The sequence below is a fragment of the Dasypus novemcinctus genome, chromosome 6, assembly GCF_030445035.2.
Source record: "Dasypus novemcinctus isolate mDasNov1 chromosome 6, mDasNov1.1.hap2, whole genome shotgun sequence".
Taxonomy (NCBI): domain Eukaryota; kingdom Metazoa; phylum Chordata; class Mammalia; order Cingulata; family Dasypodidae; genus Dasypus; species Dasypus novemcinctus.
In genome coordinates this window covers 22,095,586-22,119,873 of record NC_080678.1, presented here as the reverse complement: position 1 = coordinate 22,119,873, position 24,288 = coordinate 22,095,586, and the positions used below count along the sequence as shown (strand labels likewise).

The 24,288-nt window shown below is 36.7% G+C and overlaps 1 protein-coding gene across 3 annotated transcripts in view; it reads left to right on the top strand.

Moving 5' to 3' along the window:
- The window catches only part of ATRNL1 (attractin like 1), an 899,374-nt gene extending 885,266 nt beyond the window's left edge, over positions 1–14,108 (top strand). For all 3 annotated transcript variants that reach the window (XR_011648991.1, XM_058298321.1, XM_058298320.2), the window contains one exon: positions 11,861–14,108. Coding sequence is in view for 2 of the 3 variants with exons in the window: in XM_058298321.1 (XP_058154304.1) it covers positions 11,861–11,985 (125 nt within the window). In the remaining variant the exon portion in view is untranslated. The remainder of the gene's footprint in view (positions 1–11,860) is intronic.
- Positions 14,109–24,288: the final 10,180 nt, after the last annotated feature.

Here is a 24,288-nt window from a genome sequence, read left to right as displayed (position 1 = left end):
TCTTGTGATTTTTATTCTTTTGATCTGTTAATGTGGTGAATTACACTGATTGATTTTTTTATGTTGAACCATCCTTGCATATCAGGGATAAAATCCACTTGGTCATGGTGTATAATTCATTTGATGAGTTGTTGAGTACAATTAGCAAGTACTTTGTTGAGGATTTTAGCATATAGGTTCATTAGATGTTCCTAGAGATTGACCTATAGCTATCCTGTCTTGTGGCATCTTCGTGTGGCTTTGCTATTAGGGTGATTTTGGCATCATAGAATGAGTTAGTCAATGTTCCCTTCATTTCTGTTTTTTGGAAGATTTTAAGCATGATTGGTATCATTTCTTTCTGGAATGTTTAGCAGAATTCACCTATGAAGCCATCTGGTCCTGGGCTCTTCTTAGTTGGGAGGTTTTTGATGACTAATTCCATCTCGCTACTTGTGATTGGTAAGTTGAGTTTATTACTTCTTCTTTCATCAATGTAGGCTGCTTGTATGTTTCTAGGAATTTGTCCATTTCCTCTAAGTTATCCATTTTATTGGCATACAATTGTTTCAACTTACCTTCTTATGATACCCTTTGTTTCTGTGGGGTCATTGGTGATAGCCCCTTCCTTATTTCTTACTTTATGTATATGCATCTTCTCACTTTTTTTCTTTTTTAGTCTCATTAAGGGCTTGTTAATTTTGTTAATCTTCTCAAAGAACCAGCTTTTGATTTTATTTTTTGCAGTGCTTTCTTATTTTCCATTTCATTTAACACTGCTCTAATCTTTATTTTCTTCTAATTTCTTTGGAATTGGTTTATTGTTCATTTTCTAATTCCTCCAGGTGTGCAGTTAGGTCTTTGATTTTAGCTCTTCTTTTTTAATATAGACATTTATGACTATGATTTTCCCTCTCAGCACAGCTTTTGCTGCACCCCATAGGTTTTTATACACTATGTTGTCATTTTCATTCCTTTCAAGGTAGTTATTATTTCTTTTGCAATTCCTCCTTGACCCACTGATTGTCAACCCACTGTGTTATTTAACTTCCATATTGTTGTGCTTAATCTGGTTCTCTGTCCCTTGCTGATTTCCAGTCTCATTCTATTGTGGTCAGAGAATTTACTTTGTATGATTTCAGTCTTCCTGAATTCATTGAGAGTTGTTCTGTGACCTAGCATGTGGTCTGTTCTGTAGAATGATCCATGTGCACTTGAGAAGAATATGTATCCTGCTACATTTAGGTGAAATGTTCTGCATATGTCTATTAGGTCCAAATCCTCTAATGTATTATTCAAAGTCTTTGTTTATTGATTCTCTGTTGAGATTTTCTGTCTAATGGTGATAATGGTATATTTAATTTCCCCACTATATTTGTAGAAGCATCTATTTCTGCACTTAGTTTTTCCAATGTTTGCCTCATATATTTTGAGGTACCTGGTTAGGTGCATAAATGTTTATGATTGCTCTTTCTTCTTGATAAATTACACCTTTTATTAATATATAGTGGACATCTTGTCTCTTATAATAGTTTTATATTTAAAGTCTATTTTGTCCAATATTAGTACAGCTACTCCTGCCCTTTTTTGGTTATTGTTTGCATGTAAAATTGTTTTCCAGCCATTCACTTTCAGCCTCCTTGCATCCCTTGGTCTAAGGTGAGTTTCTGATAGACAGCATATAGATGAGTCATATTTCTTTATCCATTCTGACAATCAGTGACACTTGATTGGAGAGTTTAATCCATAAAATCCAGGAATTATTTACATTAGCCATATTTTCTTTCAGCTCTTGTACACCATATGTTGTTTTTATTTCTCTTTTTATCTTTTTAGTTATTCTTACACTCTCCTCCCACTCTCTCTTTCCTATTTTTTTTCCTTTCAACCTGCCAAACTCACTTTATCTTGAAGGGCAGGTATCTTATGGACAAACTCTCTTAATTTCTATTTATCTGTGAATATTTTGAACTCTCTCTCATTTTTGAATGCCAGGTTTTCTGGATACAGAATTCTTGGCTGACATGTTTTTTTATCTTTAAGCATCATAACTATGTCATACCACTGCCTCCTTTCCTCCATGGTTTCAGATGAGAAATCAGCACTTAATCTTATTGAGTTTCCCTTGTGTGTATGATGGATCTCTTTTCTCTTGCTGCTTTCAGTATTCTCTCTTTGTCTTGAACATTGGATAATTTGGCAAGTGTATGTCCCCCACAACATAGGCCTGTTAGGATTTATATTGTTTGGGACATATTGTGCTTCCTGGACATATACATCTATTTCCCTCAAAAGAACTGGGAAATTTTCAGCCACAGTTTCCTCCAACACTCCTTCTGCCTCCTTTCCTTTCTTTCCTCCCTCTGGGATGCCTATAATGCATATGTTTGTGCATTTCATGTTGTCATTCAAATCCCTAAGTACCTGCTGGATTTTTTTTTTATCTGTTCTACTATCTGTCTGATTTCAGCTGTACTGTCTTCCGCATCACTGATCCTTTCTTCTGCCTGTTCAAATCCGCCGTTATGTCACTTCCAGTGTATTTTTTTATTTCTTACATTGTGCCATTCATCATCTTCATACCCATTATCTTTTTATGTATGTTTACAGTTTCTTCACTATGTTCTCCCAGTGTCTGCTTAATATCCTTAATCTCTTCCTTCACTTCTTTAAATTGATTCAGGATATTTGTTTGGACATTTCTGATTAGTTGTTCCATGTTCTGCCTCCCCTCCTCTTTTTTAGTTTGTTTGTTAGACTGGGCTTTGTCTTCCTGTTTCTTAGTATGGCTTATAATTTTTTGTTGGTGTCTAGGCATCTGTTTATCTTGATAGGCTTATTCAGTTGATTAATTTATCTTTCTATTCTAGAGTTTTATTTTGTTGTCGTTTTTGTATGTGTGGTAAGGTTTCATTTTGATACTTCATTCTTCTTATTCTATTTCCTTACTGTTGTCTGTGTTCCCTTGGGGGAAAAAATTAGGGCCAGAGAAAAGGAAAGAGATTAGAAGAGAAAAAGGATAATAGTATAATTTTTAAAAAGGTAGAAGAGGAGCCATACAAGACCTAGGAACATGGTTAATTAACACAGTAAAAAAATCATAAGAAGTACAAAGGAATAAGAATTAAAAAGTGAAATAGAGAAAATGAGACAAGAAACAAAGTAGAGAAAAAATATAGAATGAAATAAAAGGCCAGGATGATGACACAAGAGGAAAAGAAAAAGAAAAAAGAAAATTGAAAAAAGAGAGAAATACAAACAACAAAAATTGATGACCAAACAAAAAGAGGTGGAATGAAAGAAAAACAGCAGAAAACAAAAGTTAGAAAAAGTAAGGAAAGAAAAGATCTAGCCTCGGTGGGTAAAATAGGTAAAAGAATAAAAAAGGAAAGAAAAAAAGGGGAGAAACACTACAAACAAGAAACAAAACAACAGCAACTTAAAAGAAAAAAACAAACAAACAACCAGCCTTCCCTCTTAAGCTCCTAAGGAGCTTCTCAGTCTGCCACTATTCATCAATCAATTACCTTGCAGCCTGCCCTCTGCTGGCTGGGTTTTAGCAAGTAAAATAAGGATAAAATAATAATAATAAAAAGAAAACTTTAAAAAATAAAAAAATAACTGATCCAAGAAAAACAAAACAAAACAAAATGAAAGTCTGTATGTTCCCTGTCATAATGTATTAGCTGGGTGCCTGATAACCCCGTGGATCACTCTCTGGATCACTTTTCTAAGGAGACTTGGGAATTGAACCATGGATCTTGTATAATCAAGGTGGGAATTTCTCCACTGAGCTAAACTGTCTCTTCAGGCTAATTAGGCTTTAGAAAGCTCATCTGGTTCTATCCACCCCGTTTCCCTCAGGCTTGTTAGATTTCTACAGTTTGCCAGAGCCCTGCTGATTAAGAGCCTGTCTCTGCACCCTCTCTCATCTAGTTCCTCTCTCTCCCAGGGAGGCTGGGTGTGGCAACTTGCCTAAGCAGGTCCCTGTCCCCTCTCTCTGTTGGATAGGGGTCCTTTAGGAGATTCAAAGTGGGCTCACCTAGCCAAACTCACCACAAAGGAAACACACTCTACCCTCTGTTAGACCCCACTTACTCCCAGGGAATGCTGGCCCATTTTTAAATTGTGTTGTTTGTCTTTTTGTTGTTAAGTTATAAAATTTCCTTATATATTGCAGACATTAAACCCTCATTGGACAGGTGAATTCTAAATATTTCTTCCCATTCTGTAAATTGTCTTTTTACTCTCTTTATAAAGTCCATTGATAAAAGTTTTAAATTTTGATAAAGTCCCATTTGTGTATTTTTTTTCTTTTATTGCTCACAATTTGAATGTAAAGCCTAAGAACCCATTGCCTAGCACAAGGTCCTAAAGATGGTTTCTATGTTTTTTCCTAGGAATTCCATAGTTTGGATTCTTATGTTTAATATATATTTGGAGATGTAAAGACATAAACATTAAACATATGTGTGTGTGTGTTTTAGCCATTTTTAGTTAATTTTTGTATATGGTGTGAGGTAGGGGTACACTGTTATTATTTTGCCTATGGAGATCCAGGTTTTCCAGCACCATTTTTTGATGATACTATTCTTCCCCCATTGAGTGGATTTGGCACTCATGTCAAAATCAATTGGCCATAGATGAGAGGGATTATTTCTGAACTCTCAATTTTATTCCATTGGTCTATATGTCTGTCCATGTGTCAGTAACATGCTGTTTGATTTCCAAAGCTTTGTAATAAGTTTTAAAATCAGGAAATGTGAGTCCTCCAACTTCATTCTTCTTTTTCAAGATGACTTTGGCTATTTAGGATCCCTGGCCCTTCCATATAAATTTAATGATTGGATTTTCCATTTCTGTAAATAAGTTTGTTGGAATTATTATTGGGATTGCATTGAATCTGTACATTGCTTGGGGTAGAATTGACATCTTAACAGTATTTAGTCTTCCAATCCATGAAATCCAGAATGTCCTTCTATTTATTTTAGTCTTCTTTGACTTCTTTTAGCAGTGTTGTGTAGTTTCCCATGAATGAGTCCTTTACATTCTTGGATAAATTTATTCCTCAATATTTGATTCTTTTAGTTGCCATTGTGAATGGAATTCTATATATGTCTGTTAAGTCTAGTTGGTTTCAAGTATTTTTCAAGTCTTTTATTTCCTTATTGATCTTCTATCTAATAGTAGTAGTTCTATCTACTATTGGAAGTGGTGTATTGAAGTCTCCTACTATTATTGTAGAATTGTCTGTTTCTCCTTTCAAATATGGCAATATTTGCTTTATATATTTTGAGGCTCTGCCTTTAGATGCATATATATTTTTAAGTGTTATGTCTTTTTGTTGCACTGATCCCTTTATCAGTAAATTGGGAACATTTTTGTCCCTTGTAATAGAAATATCAATTTTATGTGATATTAGTATAGCTAGCCCAGTTCTCTTTTGGTTACTATTTGCATGGTTTATTTTTTTATTTCTTTCACTTTGACCCACTTGTGTCCTTGAACTATAAGGTGTGTCTCTTGTATGCACCATATAGTGGGGTCATGCTTTTTTATCCATTCTGTTGTTTCTCTCTTTTGAATGGACAATTTAATCCATTTACATTAAAGTAACTACTGATAATGCATGACTTTTTTCTGCCATTTTGCTATTTGACCTTTTTAAGTCTTGAGCCTTTTTTGTCCCTTTTTCATATTTACTTGATTTTTATATTGTACCAATCTTAAGTCTCTTCTCATTTCTTCCTGCGTATATTTTTTATATATATTCTTTGTGATTAGCATGGGGCTAAAATATAACCTCCTAAGTCTATAATAATAATGTTTAATTTGATACCAACTTAGCTTCACTAATACACATGTACTCTGTTCCTATTCCCTTGCAGCCCCCACCTTTTTGTTGTACTTCTTACACATTATACCTTTATATATTGGATGTGTAAAACTATAGATTTATCATTATTTTTTATGCATTTCATTTTAGAACCTGTAAGAAGTAAAAAGTGGAGTCTCATGCCCCACAAAAAATACAATCATTTCAATTGTCTTGTATTAGAGTTCACTGATTCTTTCTCCTACCAGCTCCAGTATGCGTCAAAATTTTTAATTTCAGTTGTTGAGATCTTCAACTCCAGTATTTCTGTTTGCTTCCTTTTATAAAATTCCTATGGCTTTACTGAGAATTTCATGTTGTTCATTCATCATTTTCCTGATACCCTTAAGTTATTTCTCTCTATGTTTTCCTTTATTGCCTTGAGCATATTGGGGTTCATTTTCTTAAAGTCATTATCTGATATGTCCAAACTCTGGTGCTCTTTGTTGATAGGTTCTGGATTTTTGTCTTGTTCCTCTGGATGGGCCATCATTTCCTTTTTCCTAGTTTGTCTTGTAATCTTTTGTTGGCCACTGTATATCTTATTATTTTAAAGTATTAACTCTGGGATTTAGTCCCAGAGCTTTCTATTCCATAAGTTTATATCCACCTACTGATATTACAGAGATTTTTCCTAACAAAAACAAAACACCTTTCACATCTTTGAAAAGTAGTTCTTTGTTAGCTTGTGCTCTCCTTTAGAGTTGAGGCCTGTTATCAAGAATATCAGCCTGAGGCAAATGTGAAGTGCAGGGTTTATCTATCTTTTCCGAGCCTGTGTCTTGTCCTGGGATTCTTCTCCCTCATGGCCTTAGGAGTTCCATTGTTTATAGAAAGTTGAATGCCCCCTATACTCTCTATGAAATAAATTTTCTCCCCCTCCCAGGTGTTCTATTGTATGACTTAAAGCAGGCAATCCTTTGCTCTAGGCCACTTTGAGTTCATTGTTTCTCACACTGCTTTTGCTGTTGCAAGTAAGATGCTTCTGCCTTCACAGCAAGTTCTCAGAGGGTGAGCCTGAGGTGAGTTTCTTCATTGGCTCTTTCAGGCTGCCACCATTAGATTGGCATAAACATACAGGTATCCCCATGTGCATGTAGAGGTTACTATGTTTCCTCTGAAATAGAACCACGGACTATAATGAGAGTACAGCCTGGTTTTATACCGCTCTGGGTAGGGAAGCAAGCAAGGACACCACAAGCTTCTCCTATCATTTTTAGAGCTGTGTTTTCTTGACTCAGCCCTTGCCTCTTTAGTGAAGACCATTATCTGTTTTCCAGAGGTTTGAAGAGGCTGGCTCTGCCAATTTTTGGTAGTTCAGATTCTGTGAGGGAGTAGCACCCTGGAATGTTTACACCAGTATCTTGGTTGACTCAAAGCTTGACTTTTCTTTCAATCAATTAAGAATATTAGATTTACTATGATAACAAAAGTCCTTTTAGGACAATGATGGTGTTACAGTTTGATGTTATTTTGTGAATCCCAAAAAGAAAAATATTATGTTCTTGAACTAATCCATTCCTGTGGATGTGGAGCCCTTTTTGATTGGACTGTGTCAGTGAGGGCTCAGATGGGGTCTCCACCCTCTTCCTGGAGCTTGATAAAAAGACACACAGAGAAAAGAGAGACAGAGAAAGGAAGCTGCCATTTTTTATCCTGCCAAGTGAGAAGAGGACTCAAGGATCACTAGCAGCCAAAGCTTAATTATGAAGCCAAGAGGCTGGGCCCACAGAGCAGCTCAAGGCTGAAGAGATGAGCCATACACCTAATAGCCCACAGCTGAACTCAGGAAGAAAGCAGAGGAGCTGATACTGTGAGAGGAGGACCAAAAAGAGGCAAGCCCTAAGCCTGGTTGCCTACAATTGAGCTCCAGGGGATGGTAGATTCTGGAGGGCAAGACAGGGACCTCAGCAGAGATCAAGAGCCATCTTGCTTCACCACATGCCATACCACATATGTTGTTGTTGTTGTTGTTGTTGTTTTTAAGTTTTCCATATATTAGTAGTTGAGAAAATGTGAAAATAATGATATAAAATTGGCACTTAAAAGGTATACATACAAATATATTTATTATGCTTGTTGTGCTATTCATAATTAAATTATGGGATTTATAAAGAATAATTCAAATTCATGTGTGCCACAAATTGTGTGGTCCAGTAAAGGACTCAGACTTAAATCTGAATAAAATCCTCATTTGCTCATCAAAAGACAAGGCTTAAAAATGGCCCTCTGAGCCTCTTTTGTGAGTACACATGGTAGATACTCAAGTAATGCTAGCTGGAGAAATACAAGGTTTCCCTACACACATACTGCCATTTATGTGGAATGTGAATATGCAGTAGATAGTTGTATTTTCATAGGAAAAGACAAAAGGCTGTCAAATTAAAAATAAGCATGATTTGCAATTTTATTTGTAAATTAAGCACTGAAATATGGTTTATCATTTATTATTTTCAATTGATGTGTTTTGAAGTTTAAGGATCATTAGTAAACTCAGACTATATTGTCAGAGGCACTACTTTAGACTTTGGTCTTCATATAACCTGAAATATAAAGATATGGTGACAGTTTCAGATTAGCATAGACTTTCCTGTGTTGGCAACTCAAAACACTTTACTTCTCTCCTGGCACTCACTACATCTTCTCTAACTAAAACAACATTTGCTACCACATGTAAATGGAAAAGTATTATTTTTCAGAGCTTCTTTGGACGAGGTCATGCAGTAATTTAATGAATAAAATGATTTCATATTTGGATGCTGTAGTCATTGAAATTAGTCTAAGTGGTCCCTGTCTACATTAAAGGAGGCATATATTCTTTGTCATATTTTGGCTGTCTCTGAATAAGATGGTGCCAGGAATGAAATAGTAGGTGGTTGTAAATTATGGCAGAAGTATGCTAGGAAATATACAGAAATTTGAGGTCTGTTTGAACCAAACATTTAGTGGCACAACCATGGTCTATGATTTTTTTAAATAATGTGCTTCAGCTCCATCAGTTAAAAACAGGAAAATATTTATTTCCTACAGCAGAACATCTATGACTAAAGTGACTAAAACATCTATGTTGCACACTTCAGAAGTTCATATGTGCTCTTCAAATATCAAGAAAGCAATTTCTACTTAAACTTTGAATCCTTAAACTTGCATTAACTCTTTTAGAAATACAGGAAAATATTTAATATCCTGAAAGAGTAAGTTACTTGATAGCAACCCTTAAAAGGTAAATTTATAAGATTATCAGCCTATCTAGTAATTACTGTAATTTTTTAAGCCTTCACTCTAATACCGTAAATTTCTCCTTCTCCACAAATCCTCTCTTCTGTTTTGAAATGTAGTCAAGACTTCCTTTTCCCTAAAAAAATGCATATATATTTATATAAATATGTACACACATATTTGCATAATTATATGTTCTACACATATTTCATCTAGCCCTGCTGCTTCCCCTGTTACTATCTTACTTCTGTCTTTCCATGACCATGCATCTTAAACATACTAGCTCTCAACCCATTCTTGATTAACATTTTTAGGCTTCCATCCTCAGTTAGTTATTGAAATAACTCAAAGATCACCAAAATCTCTGAGACAATATGAAGACCTTCACTGCAGGTCTCACCCTGCTGGCTCTCTCTGCCTCATTTGGTGCTTTTGGAAGACTCCTTGAACCCTGTCCTCCTTTGTCACCCACAACATGGCACTGAGCTACTTAACCCACCTCTTAAAGTGTCTGTTTTCCTTCATTCGCCTTTTTTCCTGTTCATGAATCTCAGGAATTCTGTTCTTATCAGGTCATATTTGAGGCTTACCTAGAATAAACTGACCTACAAGACTAAAATAATTCAATATCTTTTCAGATCTGAAAGTGAGGCCTTCCTCTAAGAGCAGCATGTTGGAGCAGATGTCTGTAAGGCTCGATTCAGTGTCAGCCTTGGAGAAGGGAAACAATCCCTTGGTATTGATGACTATGCTTATGAGCCTTTGCTCTTGAAATTAAAACTTAGCCTAGTGATGTAGGGTGCCTAAGAGTTACCTACTGAGAGCCTCCTTGTTGCTTGTTGCTCAAATGTGGCCTCTTTCTAAGCCAAACTCAGCATATAAAAGCAATAACTTCTCCCCCAGCATGGGACATGACTCCCAGGGATGAGCCTCTGGCACCGAGGGATTGCTACCAACTACCAACAAGCAATGCATCTGGAAAAGAAAAAAAAAAAAAAAGACCTTAACCAAAAGAGGAAAAAGCTAAAAACAAATGAATTTGTATGACTAAGACACTTCAAAGTGAGTCAGGTGGACATCCCAGAGGTAGCGTTTATGTCCGTCTCAACAGGATCTTATTGACACCAAAGTAGATACTACCCCAAACAGTAAAGTTCCTCAGGGATATGGAGACATCTAGACACTGTAGTCAGGGCAAATAGCTCAGGAATTTGGCTCCTTGCCAGTGGGCCCTAATCTAGTATTTATGCTCCCCAGTCTGACAGTGTTAGACTCAGCAGTGATTTCCCTATGCATAACTCTTCCATCCTTCTATTTGAACCTATAATTAGTACTACAGTTGGTAGGTGTATATCCAAGACACTTAAATCTTTGGTCTATCCATGTGCCAAATGAGCCCTGAATCTCAACAGAGTTGCAACACCTACTCTCCAGTTCAATGGACTCACCCAAGATAATTAACAGGAAGGAGATGATGGACAATCAACATACCAAGGAAAAAGAGTACCTTCAACTGCAAGCAAGGGAGTTCCACCATCGGATGTATGGGATCGAAGCCCCCTCAATTAAAGGTGGAGTGTGCATCACTATCCCAGACTCCTCAGAATTGGGAAACAAACTATGGACTAAAATAAACTTACTAATATTCTACTATTGACTTACTGTGATTATAGCAGTGGAAGAAATACCATTATTGTGGAGGCAGTGACCCATGGATGTTCTGGGTTTAGGGAAAAGGAAAAGCAGGTGTAATACAGGGGCATTTTTGGAACTTAAGGATCATACAGCATATTACAATAGCAGATATAGGCCATTATATATCCAGCCATAACCTACAGAGTCGAATGGAAGAAAGAGTAAACTACAATGTAAACTCTAATCCTTGCTTAATGGCAATACTCCAAAATGTGTTTATCGATTGCAATTAATGTACCACACTGATAAAAGGTATAGCTAATGTGGGAAAATGTGGGAGGTGTGGGGAACGGGGCATATGGGAATCCCCTATATATTCTGTGTAACATTTATATATTAAAATATCTTTAAAAAAATTTTTAGGTGAAAAAAAAATTCTTTGGTGACCTCTTTTTAAATAAAGCAAGCAATCTGATCTCTGAGTTGAGTATGGTGATATGGTACATTTTATTTTACTCAGGAATTATATGGGACTCAAGAGAAACAAAAATGACTCTTGTATAGATAGCTGTGATAAACCAGTATATTTGGTTGAGCCTTTGCTTATAAAATTTAGGTTAGTCTTTACTATCCGTGAGTATCTTAGCAAATGTTCCTATCAATCAGTGGACTGAGTTTGAGCAAAACAATAGTCTTTTAATTACCTATCAGAGTTAGTTGTCCATTTTCGTAGTGATATTCTGCTGATAATACTCAAAGTCTTTTTCTTATATTTAAGACATATAGTACAATTCTATCTCTGGGGCACTTTCTTTCTTCATCTTATAAACAATAACATTGAAAATCCCTTGCTCATCAAGAGCAAACATGTATTCTGACATAGAAATTTACGTGTGGGATCACATCTACAATTGAATGTGATATTTTGTCAAAATGCTGAATTTATCTGAAGTCAGAGTCAATTAACTCTGTTATCTTTGTGTATCCAAGTTAAGAAATATTTTAGGTAGAGGACAAACTACTTGATAACTTCCAACAAACATCAAATGTTTGCTGACTAAATGGAAAATAATACAAAATAGGGACTGCCAACTCTCACCATCCCAGAAATACATAACTAAGCATTTAAATGCCTTTCTCCTTTCCTTCTAGGCCTTGCAATTGCCAGTGCCCTAATAGATATTTCACAACAGAAGCCTTCAGATAGTAAAGACAAGACTCCCGGAGTCCGAAATCGAAAACACCACCTCTCAACACGTCAAGGAACTTGTGTCTGAGATATGAAAAGCTCCTGTATATTCTGTAATGTTTTACTTTGTAAATGGATTCCATTACAGCTGTTCTATGGCCTCAGTTTTTATGGAGGCAAACCTCTGTATGATCCCAGGGCCTGAGTATAGTTCCCTGCAATTGGGCAATGACCCAAGTGGCCAAAGAATGTTCATGAGTCGGCCTTTCAACACATATAACAGTATTAATGGACACAGATGATAGTCAGTTTTTACAATTGTCTTAGGCTTATTATGGATGACTTTAAATTGCTCTGGAAAAAAAAAGATGTATATTGTTTCTTAATGCAGATGAAAAATATGTAATTCATATAAACCAAACTGTTTATAACCCAAGACTTTAAAGAAAGACATTTTATAATGCCTGAAAGATGAGAATTGTACAGTTTTTGCATCATAAGCAAACTTAAATCCCCTGTATATGAACAGGAAGTGAACAAATTGCAATGACTTTAAGTACTGTTGTATGTCATTATAAATGTGAAAGCAAGATTTTGAGTTAGTATGATGTAGGTAATGTATGTGAAATTTCACATGACCATATCATGTCTAAACAGCTTGAGAACATGACAATTTTCTACCTAACTGAAATGCAGACCAGAGTGAGTTCATGTGGATGTATGGTGAGTGCAACTTCACAGGAGGTTTATTAGAATTCTGAGTGAAGAGGATGTTCCTGTCATTCATGCCAACTGCCTAACTCATTATCAGAACTGATAGAGCATGGAAAAGCCTGTCCAGCAATCAATTTTCCCCTCCTTCCAAAAACAGCACCAATATCAGAAACCTGAGGAAAGCTAAAATAATTATTTTACAGTGCGCGAGCTTCTGCTCCAATATGGTAATTTTTTAATTGCCTAAGAATCAGTGGATCAGACCTAAATGATTTATCTGCATTTTTATAAGACCGGTCATCTTCTTTAGGCCTTCCTCTCCTAACTGCTAGATTTTATTTATCTCTCAAAAATGTAATGAAATATATTTTAGAGGTGACACCTCCCAAGTTAAAATAGACCAACTTCTTTCTTGCCAACTATTTCACTTGGAAATCAAGTGAAGAAGAGCATTTGCTGAGAAGCATCAACAATATTCTTATTTCTAAAATGAACACATTAGTGTCATGCGAGAAATTCTACAGTTTAAAACATAAAATAATTGCCCACATTTGGCATATGCTTAATGACTCAAAAAAGTCTGCATTGTGGCAAAAAGTTAAAATTATATTAAAAATCTTTCACATTGGAACGTGGAATATTAGGACAATATTGTGTTCTAATATTGTTAACAGTTCACTGAAGCTCCATAGCATGAACAGAGCTTGCTTGGAATTGCAGTTTCTTAACTTCTGGATGACTACAGGATGTATGCGGAGAACAGTGACAGAGATATCCAAAGCTGATGTATATGAGATAGTTTTGTTCAATACGAAAGTCACTTAAATATAATTGATGTTTAGTATTATATATGTATTTTTCCCTGTTCTTTGGATTTCTGGAAGGTAATGACATTTTACTGTTTACAGCTAATGCATAGTTACTTGCATGCCATGGTTGTACAGTAGCTGAATACGAACCTATTGTGATATTAAGTGTTTATTTCATTAATAACATTTATACATAGTCAGCTTAATTTGATGAGGCTTGAATGTAAAATATAACAGGAATGATCATACAATATGTAGTTGCATCTTATATAAGAACGTTAGATTGTATCTAACCATGACTATATCGTTGTTTTTCTAATTAGGCATTTATGAATTATAGTACATATACCTATGTTGGCATGACAATTTTGCTATTTTCCATGAGTTAAAAATAAGTCTAATTCTTAGAGTAATTTTATCTGTAGCCTATGGATTTTTCTCTTTTTTGCTTGTTTTGTTTTCTTTTTTTTAGGGGTGGGCGGTGATGGTTGTTTAACCGTCCATAAGATGCTTTATCTCTTAAAACAAACAAACAAGCAAAAAACACCTATGAGCTAAGTTTGTAAATGTCTCTCAAGAACAAGTGATTTTATTAGCTTCTTTCTGGACCCTTTAAATGTTGGTTTTTCTCATGGAAAAATAAATTGCCAAAAATGGTGATTATAAAATATATTATTTAAAAATAAAACTACTGCCCAGTTTGTTTAATTCTGTTAGAGGTGACATAAGAGAAAACTTGTATAACAAATATCCAAAAACATATAGTCATAGACAAAATCTATTTCAGCTATATTTTTAGAGAGGCTGAGCAATTAGTATTGAAAGAACTGTCAAGCTTCATCCACCTCAAATCCTATGGGGTCCTTAAAACTTGAATATTTGAATTTTAGAGAATTATAGAGCATAATGTAATGTTAAATTAAAATCATACTATACCTTTCTGGGCCGAATATTGCTAACTCCGTGGCTAATTATGCAATATAGTCTCAACTTATCAAAGCTTTTCCTGGCAATAAAATTCTTCGCCCTCAGGTAAAGTGGATTGAAAAGACTTCAGGGAAAATCACTTTGAATCTGCATCTTGGGTTTTATTTTTCAGATCCAAAGCACTTTAAATTTGGATGCTTTCTTTTTTTTTTTTTAATCAAATGCATCACCAACCACACCACAACCATATTAAGATACTATCCAAGAAGTTAGCGATTAATTAACTGACTCTCATGTTATTTTAATGGAATCCTAAAACATTTCAGTTTAGAATCGCTTTGAAAAATTCTTTAGATTTTAGGATTTCTTATTTTGCCAAGTATGAAAAAAGCTTTTGTTAAATTGAACGGAGTTTTAAAAATTAACCTGGGGACACTATTTGAACAACTAGAGAATTCTTGTTGGAAGAAATCCTCCACATGCTTACAGACCGATTTAACAGATTTTGAGAGTACTGGGATTTTCATAACTGCTTTAAATGACAATCTTATTTCAGTGATACATAAAAAGAAGGAAAATAGATGCTATGTACTGTCATGCTGTGTTCATTAGGAAAACTTCAAATAGGAAATATTTAAATATGTCATTAATAGTCACTGTACTTCCCAATAGCTCCTTTTCTTTTGGTTTCAGTAGATACTGTGACTGCATGACTATTATCCATGCCTTCGGGTCATTTAAAATGCAGACTGGTGGATCCCCTGGAGAAGAGACTTTGGAACCAGTTTTGAGGCATGTGGGTCTGGGCAAGTTTTTCTTATTTTGGAACCTGGGACTTTTCTTCAGTGAAGGTTTCCGCCTTCCAGAGCTGCTGTGAGGCCAGAGGGTCATCAGCCTAAAGCACACAGTAGGTTTTGGGTGCAGCCCAGCTGCCCATAACAATCAGGCCACTCTTCCTACCAAGTGTTTTACAAATACACCTATTAATTTTTCACTCATCTTTTCACCATCCATAAATGTCAGATCGATTTTTGCAAGAAAAAATTTCTCAGAAATCTTGAATAAGTTTCTATAGTTCTAGGAGATAGGAATTTCTAAGAAAACTACTTTGATATCTGACTCTTTCTGAATCTATACCATTTCAGTAAAGTATTTTAAATTACTACTTGATGACATTGAGCTTGTATCATCAGTTGCCATTTTTCAGATGCAAATTTCAGCAAGGTGGTGGTCAGCCTGACATTTTGTTGTTATACATGGTACATCTTTTTTCATTGAACATAAAACTACAATTTGAAAAGTATTTCTATAAAAAGTGCTTTTTAAAAAAGGAAAACTGTTCAAATGAACTAATTCCACCCACACACACTTTAAAAATTAAACCTCCAAAGCTCATTTGGCATTTTACAAGGGTGAAGTTTAGAATTTGATCAAAAGAAGCACTTGGGGTAGCACATAAAAAGCACGGATTCCCATCTTTGCCTCCAGAGATTGATGCAGAAGGACTGCACTGAGTCCTGGGGCTTAATATGCTTAACAAGCACCTCTGAGTTTCTTAAGATTAGGCAAGTTAAGGGAGCACTGCATTGGGCCAAAGAACTACCATTACCTGCCATTAGAGGGACTGCTTTGACCAATGACATTATCACCACAATTCAAAATGCTTTAAGCAGTTTTCCAAGGAATACAAGCCACCTGGTTGGTGTTACCACAGGGTTTTCATTATAGTGTACATTTAATATCTTAGATTTATCAAATTTTTACATTCAGAATTAGAACCATTCCTCCCATCGGTATGTATGTATACAGGTGTGCATGCAGTGTTCAAAACAGATTATGTACAAGTCCAAGTGTGATTTTAAGAGCCAATATTTTATGCTACAATGTGCTATTAGTAGGGAATTTACTGAAATAAAAACCTTGGCTCTTCCAAATCCCAGTGCCAAACGTAGTTTGTGAGTTTTTGGTTTTTTACCTTTTCAAGAAAAATAAGAAATGCACTCTGAATAACAATACCAAAAAAAACCTTCCCCTTCTAAGACTTGTTTATAAAATTTGTGTTATTGAGCTTCCTCATTTAAAATACATTTTTCTCTCTTTCCTTCTTCACCCAGTTCTTGGTCTTTCCTACCCAATCTCTTTGAATGGCACACTGGGCACTTCCTGTTCCCCAGGGAGAATGGAAGGCCAAACTCTGAAGAGCCTCAGCACCCAGATTTCCAGCCAAAAGAGAGCATCTCTGTTCCTGTCCACATGTTTTATATCTACATAAATTATTCTTACAGTTAAAGCCAGGTTTTTGAGGCTGGTGCCACCATGCCATGCTGAGAAGTTTTCTGAGAAACGCTTTCTAGTTCTTTGGCGAGTTTTCGGCTTGGTCCCCATCTGGGTCCCAGTCTTTGGGGGTAGCAGCTGCTCTCATGAGCCTCCGTCAGCTATTGCTGAGAAGGAGCTGACCCGGAGGATCAAACGCCTCTCCTCTCTCCAACCCTCACACAAGGAATGGGCTTAGCTTCTGTCACCCATCCCAGGCCCAGGGCGTCTCTGCCCCCTGAGCTGAGGCCTAAACCTGAGGCTGGCCCTGCTTGTGCTCAAAGGGGCATAGAATGGTGGTGCCCCTCCCTTGGAGCAGCCCTCCTTCACACCTCCTAGAGGTCAGAGAACCAGAGAACGGGTTGGGATCAAGAGACCCACCTCTGGAAAACACACCAGCCTGGCTGGCATCTCCCAGGAGCTCAAGAAACAGAGAGGAGCTTTGTGAGGTCCCTGGACAACAGTGTGCCCCGGGGAGGTAGAGCTGATGTCTGAATCCCAGAAGCAACCAAAATGCAGCAGCTGTTCTAAACATCCAAGTCTTGCAAGCTTTCCTCCTCAAATTTTTGATGGTGGATCAGTGGCTTTCAGGAGAGCTAGAGACTTTAGCTCAAAACTGATTTTTCCTCTGGTCTGAAGGGTTTCCTCAGAGAAATCCACCTATGAGTGACTGAAGTGAAGGATAGACATTCTTTAAGCACCAACCCTAGCCCCTTCTGATAAACTGCAACTCCCCCTCCAAAGTTGAGAATCATAGTACCACATATCCATGGCAGCCAGGAAGATTTTGTTGAGCTTTACTTTCTTTAGTCCTACCATGAGAACAGCAAGTATTATTTTGCTTTCTAAATTTGAAACTACATTATAATTTTGAATGAGCTTTTGAAAACTATATCCTATCCCCCAGTTCTGGCCTGCCTGCCTCATCAGAGCTTCCTGCCCTTTGTTAAGGAACACTGCCTTGAGGAAGTTCAAGGATTAGGTGTAGAATGGTTCTAATTGAAGAAGAAAGCAGTCACCTCAGAGACTATAGCAGAATTGCTGTGTTCTACTCACCATCAAAAAGATTGACCAATTTTATTTTTGGTATTTTAGGTGGTATTTTTGCCCAGGCAAGATAGCCGTTTAAGCATGGGCTTCTTGAAACCAGCTATATGCATGATCAGATAGGAGATCCCGCTCTAGAAAATTCACCTGGGAAAATAACATTAATGAGCAAATTTTCATAACTATTATTTGTGCTTCTATGGTCCCTGTTGCCCAAAGATATGGTCTTTTCAATGATGTATGTTATTGTACAACAGGTCTTATGTGTAGACACACTCAAATTTTAATGTGAACTCAAATGCCAACTTTTTTTTTCTTTATATTTTAAAAGATACTTAGATCACATAAATGTTACATAAAAAAAGATAGGGGATTCCCATATGCCCCACTCCACACCCCTCCCACACTTTCCCACATTTTAACAACATCATTAGTGTGGTACACTTTTTACAATTGATGAACACATTGGAGCATTGCCACTAAACATGGATTATAATTTACATTATAGTTGATACTCTCTCCCACACAATTTTGTAAGTTATGACAAGATATATAATGCCCTGTATCTGTCATTGCAACATCATTGAGGACAATTCCAATGTTCCGAAAATGCCCCTATATTGCATCTATTTTTTCCCTCTCCCTCCCCTCAGAACCTCTGGTGGGGCGATCACTGTCTCCATATCAATGATAAAAGTTATTCCATTGCTAGAATAACAATAAGCTTATAGTAGAATAACCTTAAGTCTATTCTAGTCCATCATTCATTCCCCAATCCTGAGAATTCTGTGATGGCGATGCCTACTCCACCTCTAATTGAGAGGGGGCTTAGATTTCATGGGCAGATGGATGGGGCGGTCTTGCTTGCAGTTGCAGACTTTCTTGTTCCTTGGGATGGTCGTTGTCCATCATTGTCTCTTTGTTAGTTGTCCTGGGTGAGTCCAATGAACTGGAGGTCCAAGGTTTTTTTTGCTTTTGTCCTATTGTCTAACCCAGGTCTAAGAAAACTCAGACAAAACGATTCACCTAGGTGTTGTGATAAGTTTTTGTTTTTAAAATGGGAAGTAAAGCATAGTTAAATGTTTCTCCTTTTACTATGAAAACGTGCAAATTTAAAGTCTGTGTATCACCAGCAATGGCTTTTCCCTTGAATAATCTTTTTTCACCCCCAGTAACTCTCTAAAGGCCATGTATGTGCCAAAGTCCCCCCAAATAATTAAGATTGCTATTGAAATCAATGGTACGAGTCACCTGGTGATTCAGAATAGAGTATTTTGGGATTTTAAAAATCTCCATTACATATTTCAAATATTACCTTTCTCAACTTTAAATGGCACTTTTACAGCAAATAGTAATAGATCATGTTAGATTTTCTTTCCTGTCATCGCACATCTCTCCTGACCTTTCATCGGGTCGTCAGCTCATTTTCCCCAGCAACAGACCAGCACTCTCATACCTTCATCGGTGCTTTAAAAATAAATAAATAAAATAAAACAGGTCTTGCACATCTCTGTTCCCTTGTGATGGTGCACGTTGGCAGCAGTAATTTCTTTCTTTAGATCAGTTCATTTGAAATACGATGGCACTTAAAAGTGAAGGCTGGCTGGAAAGACACCAATAAAAACACCAGCTCAGCTTAAAACAATTTGTGTTCAACCTTGCAACACAAACAGACAATGGCAAACAGGATATTCTACTTATCAAGACTCGCCCCCAATGAGAGCCAGAACTCCAGTTTCATTTGAAACTCATTGCCCAATGAAGGTAAAAGAACTTGGTTTCCCCAAACATTTATGTGTGGATGAACTAGCTGGAAGTGGAAACAGACTCTTGAGTACCCAGCTTCCACTCATTGCTGATTTCTGTAATGACAGCTCTAACTTGACCTTCCAATGCAATCCGTGTTGGCCGTTAAAGGGGTAATCACTTACTGTAAGAGAAAACAGCCAAATAGCATTATTTTATTTCTCAGAACGCAGTTTCTATGATGGGGCTTAGAAATTGTAAGTGTGTCTTATTTGCATTGCTATACACATATACAATATTTTAGTAATGTGTTTTTCTTTTCTAAATAACATCCAGAAAATGGGTTTGTGGCAGACCTTTTATTAGTAATTCTTATGAATGAAAATGTCTTATCCATTTTGGTTTTGCATATTAGTGGATTGAAAATTATTTCATTCTGAAGCCGAATTGCCGAAAAAGCAATATGACTTCATGGGAATCCCTTGGAAAGAAAAAATTTACTTTTTCTAGTGTTTCATAATATTATAACTTTGCTTACAGTCCTCCATGTTGTATTAATACAGTTGATAACCTTCTTTCCTGGTGCAAATAACTTTGTGTATATATTCTTGATAAAGTTTTGATAATTGCCTTTATAAAATAGGTTCTAAGGGATTATTTGCACGGTACATATTTTATTTTTATTCTATTATTTTATTATTTTCTATTTTATTTGTTTTGCTGGGGATTAAACCCAGGACCTTGTATATGGGAAGCCAGTACTCAACTGCTGAGCCACATTGGCTCCCCTGAGTTGCATTTTTTTTTTCAGTTGTTTGCTTGCTGTTTGGTTTTTGGTGGTCTGTTGCTTTTAGGAGGCACTGGAGTCCCAACCCAGGACCTCCCATGTGGAAAGCAAGCACTCAACCACTTGAGCCACATCCATTCCTTCATGGGACAATTTTAAGATCGTAACAATGTCAAGTTTATCATCTTGGTAAAATGCAAGACAGAATAACGATTAATAACTTCTACAAGGTTTGAAATCTAAGAATATTGGCATAAAGTTTAATTCAATTTGCAAAACATGTCACTTCATGTAAGTAAAAATTAAATGCAAATTTACTAAATCAGGTCTGAAACGTATCAACACTGATGTGTAATGGCATCATTGTTTGGGGTTTTTTGCTTTATTTTGTATGAGTCAGGCTATGTACTACAGAGAGATACTACTGAAACTATCCAAGGCAAGAGAATCATTTCTGTCATTTTTTTCAAAGATTGTTGAGGAAGCATGATCTCGTGGTTAAAGTGGAGACCTGGAAAAACTAGCATAAAACTAAGATTCTATTCTTGGCTGAATAGTCAACAAGCTTCACGTGCTTTAAATACCTGAGAGCAGAAAAATGAGAACACTGTACCCTTCCTCAGTGCGTGTGACAATATGCATCGAGAGTATTCCGTATCTCAGATCCAGTGTCATATCATTGTTATTGGAGGACTCTACATATAGCACTGGATATGAGTGTTTGGAAATATTCTTTACGTTGTCATAACAGTTATAACATTGGGTTCCTAAATGACGTTCCCATCGGTTAAGTTTTCTCTAGATTTTGTAGGTGGAAGGATACATTACATTGCAGTGATCTTGAGAAACTGCCGTTAACTATTGCGTTAGTATACAAACGAATAAATGACTAAGGTGCCGTTATGGTTTGAATTTACATTTGTAGCTGGATTTTGTGAAGTTTAACACTTTGGTGCTTTCTGTTCCATTGTTAAATTGTAAAGTTATTTATCTGTACTTAAGCATCTGAAAGTTTGTTGGGTAATTACATAAATCAAAAATTTAACACAAAAGCATTAAAGTTCGTATCAGAAAGAACAGCTCACATTAATAACCAATATTGGCATATATAAAAACACTTCTAAAACTCTCATCAAAATAATAAACTAAAACATTTTCCTCTCTTCCTGTTAGTCATTACCTAGATTTTTTTTTTAGATAAACAATCTACAGTGTGTTTACTGAAGCTTGCATTGATATTCCCCAATAGTGTTTGCAACTTGAGTTTTATTCCAGCAGCTGCACAAAATGAGTCCCCGGTGCAGAACAGGCGGGCCCCTCTGGAACCTGAGATTATTTGTTCTCTCACTGTTCTAAAGGTAATTAAGGAGCATTGCATGTTTCTCAATTAATGATTCTCATTCAACAGGGGATCTTTGATGCTAATTTGTTTTAATCAGGGCAGAGGCTGCTCAAAAACTCCAAACAATTCAGTCAAGAGGAACTAGGAATTTTTAATCAAGTGGAAGAGATTTAAATACTATGAGGGATGCAGCCATCATCTGCTTTCAATTCCTCTTCATTTAACTATGTTCTTTTGATTTTTATAAACCAAAGTGAGAATTATTTGAGTATATTGTATTACATAATAGTCTTTCTCCTTGTATGTTTGCATGTATGTATAATGGAGTTCAATTTCTCCCATTTAAACCTATTTACATTCATTTTTCCATGTTTCTCTATAGAATGTATACTTATACATACAACCAAGACCCTTATTTATTATATACACTAATAAGTATTTAAAATGTATATGTAAGAGTCTATTTACATATATAGCAAAAGAGTGATGAAAGTGAGCATTAGGTTTGAAACATTCTTTTCACTCTGTGGACAACTGTCACCGAGTGACTGTTCAAGAATTCGAGCTGCTAAAATCAAATTGCATATTATGTATGCACTTAGAAGCTGTGCAGCAATTCCACTTTGCAGAGACATTACAATATGATTGGGCTCTAGTTTTGGTAAAATATGACTTCACCAGGTGCCTTTGTCTTGTGAAAATAAATACTCAAAGTAGTGAAATTAGAATAGCTGCCTTTCTTCTCTAATGATCAGGTTTAGTCTCATTCCGATGTTTTCAAATCACAGCTACTTTGCAGAATGTCAATCATGGGCAAACAAGGGACTTTTTTTTTTCTCTTTTTCTAACTGAATATAGAAAAATCTCAAGAAATGCTTGATAGTTTTAGTTACTTAAATACTTATTGGTTCACTGTATTAAAATAAGTGGGGAAAATGAACTTTATAAAAAACACTACAGTGGTTCTCAAACTTTAGAATACATTAGAACCACCTGGAGTCCTTGTTAAATCTTATTGCTGGGGCCCACTCCAAGTTCTGATTTGTTAGGTTTGTGGTAAGGGCTGAGAATTTTTATTTTTAACAAGTTCCCAGGTGATGCTGAGGCTTCACGCTCAGGGACCCCACTTTGAGAACACCTGCGATAAACAAATCAGCTATGAAGTGGCTCTGGTTTGAAGGCATACCTGAGTAAGGAATCTGCCTTCCTGGGGTGTTCCAGGGTATTTTCACAGGTTCTCTGCCAGAAAGTGGGTGGGCCCCTCATGTCTCTGGAGTGGCCTCCCAGCCGAGGTTCTAGACTTAGGAGAGCAGGGGCTGACTGAGTGGTGCCCTTGGGCAGAGGAATGGCACTAGTGCCCATATTTTAATTCATGGAAATCCAGCTGGAGGGCCTGATTGGAATTACAAACATTTGAAATTCAACTTTTGAAGGGAAATGGCAGTCTGGTACACATGTGCTGATGGGCGATCCCAGCTGCCCACTGGCTAGTAAAAAGCTAGATATTTCCCAGCCCAGCTTATGATAGGAATGATCTGGGCTCTTTGGGGCATTTGTACTATTAACAAGGGCCCCAGTTAATTCTTAACAGTTTTAAGGAACTGTCTTGAGGATCCAACTCTTTTTCCTTAGTACTATTCTTCCCAGTGGTGCTAAAATTGCCCATAAAAAACTTCAGAAGAAAGTCTATTCATAAAGCTTCAGAGAAAAGCCCGGGGTAGCCCTGCCCGCCTCTTGGGCTGACCTCTGACCTCTTTTGCTCAGGCTTTCCCTGACATTTGGCAGAATTGCTTCAGTGGACGTGAAATGGCCCAGTGTTTCACTAAGCTGTGAAATCATCACACGGAGTATAAGTTCAGTTAAGATTTGTTTTTGTTCTGACAATGGTGTGGTATTTTTCTGACTCCTGGATTGTAAGGCAGTTTTGAGGGGGAATGGCTAGATTCTCATACGTAGGTATGATCCGATTATTTAATTGCATTTACATCTGCCTTTCAAATTACTTAGATTGAATGCTCAAAGATGATCCCATTTTTAAACATCTTTTCTGGAGGTTCAAATATTTACTTGCTCTTACTACATGTCATGCTAGGCATGTCATTTCATCCCCCTACAACCAGAAAGAGAAGACTCATAGGAGCCCTGGTTCACAGCTGAGCAAACCGAGGCTTTCAGTGTTAACATGCCTAAGCTCACAAGGCTGGTGAGTGGCAGAGCTGGGAAAGAATCTACAACAATATGCTACTTCCCCGCCAATCTGCTGGTGATTAATCAACATACAGCATTCAGACAGTGGTGGGGAAAATGATGTTGGAAACTCCAGCTATCATTCCTTAACATACTTCCTAATGACAGGAACATTTTTAATCGAAGGGATAGTCCTCCTTTCTAATGGCAATCTTATCTTTTGGAGCTGTCATGGTTCTCCCATGTAAAGAAAATGTGCTCTAATTTTACCCAGCTCCAGGCGGTCTCAGACTTTCAGATGCCTGTGACCCACCATGCCCGGGAGTCTGCCTGCTTAATCACACAGTTGTGTGTATTCATGGGCTGGCTTCAGACCTAAAAATGTCATATCATTGGGTCACAAAAGTGCCAGTGATCTAATCGGAAGCGACTTTTGCAATTGCAAGTTTCCTCTTGATGTGATCAGTGTCAGTATTCCACTTTGCTTGGATTTACAAATCTCTAGTCTGTTAGTTGGAA